Source organism: Schistocerca serialis, chromosome 2 (genome assembly GCF_023864345.2).
Source record: "Schistocerca serialis cubense isolate TAMUIC-IGC-003099 chromosome 2, iqSchSeri2.2, whole genome shotgun sequence".
In the NCBI taxonomy this organism is placed as follows: domain Eukaryota; kingdom Metazoa; phylum Arthropoda; class Insecta; order Orthoptera; family Acrididae; genus Schistocerca; species Schistocerca serialis.
The window spans coordinates 306,203,342-306,208,403 of record NC_064639.1 but is presented as its reverse complement, the minus strand read 5'-3'; the positions used below and the strand labels follow the sequence as shown (position 1 = coordinate 306,208,403).

At 34.9% G+C, this 5,062-nt stretch overlaps 1 protein-coding gene across 1 annotated transcript; it reads right to left on the bottom strand.

The window, feature by feature from the left end:
- Nucleotides 1–3,152: 3,152 nt before the first annotated feature.
- On the bottom strand, nt 3,153–4,211 carry LOC126455927 (cAMP-dependent protein kinase catalytic subunit 1-like). The gene has a single exon (XM_050091684.1). It carries the CDS (start codon nt 4,209–4,211, stop codon nt 3,153–3,155), a length of 1,059 nt encoding a protein of 352 aa, XP_049947641.1.
- Between the last annotated feature and the right edge of the window lie 851 nt (nt 4,212–5,062).

The window sequence follows — 5,062 nt, the reverse complement described above, 5'->3', positions numbered from 1 at the left end:
ATGAGGCACATGTTGCATCATCAGACAGGGTACCAGTAGATTATTGTCCGAATGTGCAGTAGTTTCAACGATTCAACATGTCTGGCAACTTGTACCCAACAGCTATCTTGAAGTAAGTATAACCTATATCCACAGGGTCATCAAATCAGAAAAAGGATTTTGATTTTACTGGCTAAATGCAAGATAAGTGACTGCATGGAGTAGCTAAATGGGTGAACTTTGGTTAAGTAAAATAAGCATTGAAAGATTGTTTCTGGCAACAGTACTGGTACAAGAATTGCCAATAATATGAAGTCAACATTGTTGAGAACAGTATCATCTTTGATAAGCAGCAGTACAATGAAATAGTTAATTAAGATTCATCAGGGCAAAAATGCTAGTGTACAAATGGGAGGAATTAACTGAGACACTTATTATTTAGCTGCCATTGACTGTGTTGGGGAAAAAACACTTTAGCACTGAGTGGAGAACTTGTGGAAGTATGCCTTCTGTTCAGTATAACTGAACCTATGACATGGAAAGAAGACTGGTAAAATGGAACAATTATAAATACAGAGCAAGAGAATCACGGATAATGGAGGAAAGGGAATATAATTATTTGTAACACAAACGCAGAAGTAACTCAAAGAAACACCACATAAGAATGAATTTAGCCTCAGCATTTTGAGCAACATTATTACAACACTAACATCTGCAGAAATGGATAAGATAAACCAGTGACATCACCACGGAAATATCATCACAAGGATGACTGTATCACAGGAGAGGCTACAGCATGCAGCACAACACACCATCAGAGTTGCTAAAGGAGGAAATAAAGCAAGTAAATATGCTCACATTTCGTATTCATTAACAGTTACTACATTCACTCTCACGAAATATTGCATCTGTTTAAGCTGCTGGCAGCAGCAGTGATGGATGAGGTAGCAGTTGCTCGTCTCTCATCAATTAACAAGCAGCTATGCCAGCTACAGCACTGTGCTGAACATATGAGCTTTCAGTCAAAAGGCTTCTCCTACTTTAATTTAGGAGGAGGACTCATGGCCAAAATCCCAAAAGTATAGCAGTGTTTTTGTTGTGCCTGTCCACAACTCAACATTTCCTCTAGATGATGAATAGCAGTCAGTCATTTTCATGATACAATAGTTATTTCACCCTGGATTTTTATAGGATGTATTTAATAGTCTATAATGAATAAAAGAAAATTATGTGAGTACATATACACTAATTTTAGTTTGATTTTTCTGCCTTGGTTTGTTCTGTAACATTTGCTAAGTAAGATCATAAGTGCTATGTTACCTATCCAGTGATAAAGAAGTTTTAACATAGCTGTCTTCTGTTACTAGAATGATACTAGAAAGTCCTGGGTGGAACACATATAACAGAAGGAGTAAGGATAACCACTCAATGTTTAGATGAGATGTCAAGCACCAACAGGAACTTCAAATAGGCAAGAAATATTGCTGGGCTTTCGGTCAATCTCCTTCTTCAGAGCTATCTAATACAAAATGTACATTCACATGCTTCACCTGGATAGACTGTTCTTATGCACAGCTCAACTACTTGTTGACCTGTCATGCCTCAACTAAATGGTGAGTGGTTACCTAGTCTCCTTCTATTATTTGTCTTTTGTTGCCGTATAATTTCAAACGGTTGCTAACTGTGTCCTTGTAGCACATACATATCAGTTTTTTGCTGTCCTATTGTGTCAGTGATTGATTCAGTGATTCAATAATTCAGCAACTGATGTGAATTAATAGTAATTTCATTGCTGTGTACAAGTGCTTCATTACTGTTTTCTGTACTGTCAGGATGTAAGTGCACAAAACCTACAAACATCTTTACTGAAGTGCAGTTTGAATTGGTAGCATGTTACTAATGAATATTTTTAATCTAAAGTGGAGTAAAGAATGAAGTCTTAATTATGTCTTCTAGTAACATTTGACATCTTTACGCCACTTTCTATAATCTATGTAACAGTTTCTGGTGGGAACCTTATGATCCCCAATTAAGGCATATCACTCTTGATCAACAAATGCTCAAAACACTGAATTTTGCTAGCAAATTTTAATCATCTACTTGTATACATAGAAAAACTACAATGAATATTCAGGAACTAATCCATAATGGCAATCTATATATCCTGTGACATCATAAAAAAAATGTATACTTGGGATTTAATTTTTTATATTGCAAGTAGTAGTGATGCTTCAAACCACGGATGTTTTAAACATCATAGTGGGTTACTAGACATGGTCCTATTGGAGGTGGTATATCCTGGCCTCAATCTTTAAACTGATTTACTCAGTCAATTATAGGAGATCCTACAGTTAACACAGTCTCTGAACCACCATGGAACTTGGCATTTTTCACATTTACAAATCATTTCCAAAGGCAAAGAAGCTATAAGTAGTAGAAAAAAATCCTATGACTGACTGGGTCTTGAACCCCAGACCTTTTGACTGGCCACATGGCACTTATACACTCATTAACCACAGTTGGCTATGGAGATATGACACAGTGGTGCAAATATTTGTGATATGCAAGAGTTCTTTGCACCTGACAAAGGTAAATCAGTATAAATGATTCATTAAACATGTTGTTGCAGTTATGATGGTTCTAAGAGACTAACAAGATAGAAAATATTCTGAACAAGACAGAGACAATACAACACAACAACTACAGATTTACATCCCAAGCAATCTTTTTAATTAAAGTTCAGTGTATACTGCATATGCACAACTGTTTTAAAACTTTTATTAGTGATAATGTGAATAACACTTACATTTTCTAAGCAAACTATTAAATATTTTTTTTTATATTCAGCACAATTTGGAACAAATATTTGTTACGTAACAAAATTACAACGTTACAGCAACCATCTATACTATATAGTAAGCATCTATACTATTGGTTACACACCATAAACATGCGTGTATATTAAAACACACACACACACACACACACACACACACACACACACACACACACACACATTGTAAGACTGTCAGTTATTTAACACTGAAGTCATAAGGGAACTGTCATATTACTCATCCACATAATCTACAGGAGGAAATTTTGTCAACTGATTACTTTATAAAAATAATACCACCCATCTCCCTTTCTAAGCTGAATGACAATTCTGATTTTATTTAGAAATCTCTAAACTCTCTTGCATATCTGTCTGTCCCCGACTGCTTCAGAGGCTCCTCTCTATATTGGTCAAAGTTGCTTGAATCCCCAGAAGATTTTAAAGATGGTACATATGGGGGTTTGATTTCTCTGTTTAAGATTTCCATCCAGTTAATACTATTGAACCATCTGTGATTCTTAATGTCATCGACACCATTTTTAAGATTACCAAACCTTCTGGTAACATCAACCTGAAGCAAGTTTTTTATAAGGTCTTTAATGTCACTACCAAAAGAAGGTGCATTTCGATACTTGCCCGATAGTATTTTCTCATAAATCTTCATTGGCTCCTTGGCATAGAAAGGTGGAAAGCCAGCAGTCATTTCATATACAAGAACACCAAAGGACCACCAGTCAACAGCCATGCCATATCCCTTACTTAAAATAATTTCAGGAGCTATGTATTCTGGTGTGCCACAAAGTGTCCATGTTCTAGAACTTATAACTTTGCAGAAACCAAGGTCTGTAACTTTTAAGTAGCCAAATCTGTCTATTAAAATGTTTTCTGGTTTTAGGTCACGATAAATAATATCAAGATAATGCATGTATTCTAAAGCCAAAACTACCTGCGCTGCATAGAATTTTGACTGTGTTTCTTCAAATTTTCCACTCTTTCGGAGAAGAGAGAACATTTCACCACCAGAAACAAATGGCATTGCAAAATAAATATAATTACTATCCATAAAAGAATATTCTAGGTAAACTATAAAAGGGAATCGGAGAGCCTGGAGTATCTTCTTCTCATTTAATGTATGTTCTATTTGTCTTAGTTTAACGATTCTTGATTTATCCAGAATTTTAATAGCATAATAACTTCCAGATCCCTTATGTCTGACAAGCATGACACGGCCAAATGAACCAGTGCCTAGAGTTCTTATACAACTGAATTCTTCAATAGACATGGTGGTCGATACTTTCTTGTTGAAGGTATTTTCAAAGTGAGTTTTTGACTTTTTCAGGAACTCTTCATAATCATTAATTACAGGGAATGAATCATCTCTTTCAGTGTTTAGACTCATCTCGGTTTCACTCATTTATTGCTGAAAAAAGAAACAGACCACATAATCTCAGTATAACTGTCCACTCCAAATTCTCTATTTTTTTCTTTTTGGAAATGTAAGACATTTTTCATAAATAAATGTTACAGTTTATTAATGCAATAATCAATCATCACAATAATTTTTACTATTAAATTTAGTTTTATAATGCTGAAAATATAATATCTGTAGTGCTCAATTGTAAAGTAAAACAACTAAATAAAGATAGGCAATGAAGCTTACAGAAATGCATCTACACAGCTTACACAAATTTCTCAATACACATGGCAGTCCTTTACACCCATAAAACTCCGTAAGAAGCATTATATCAAAAGGAAAATTCACTTGACAAAACTATGAAATTATGAGAAAAAAGAATGTATGATTCACATTGCAACATTGCCACTCATTTGTGATAATGGTTTCCATGCTGTCACACTTCATACCAAGTTCAAAATTGTTCAAGTGATAATAACTTTCTTCAGAACATGAACAGTACTTTACATTGTCTGCTACAGATTTTTGGAGGACTTGACATTTCCTTGAAGCACAGGAGCAGGCAGCAATTCATGTTCAGTCACTGTGATAGTATGAGGAAACAAAAAGTCAAATTTTGCATAATATGATCAGGACACATTTTACCTGTTCGCATAAAATTTTTTGTACAGAAATGTACATGTGTATTAGTCCTCTTGTCTATAAAAGCAGCTTATGCATAAGACAATGCACAAGTTGTTGTTCCCTCTGATGAAGTGATCACAAATATCAATGTTTTCGCACAGTAGTTTACAGGATGATGATGATATGACATGGTTGTGTGCCCATACTGAAAC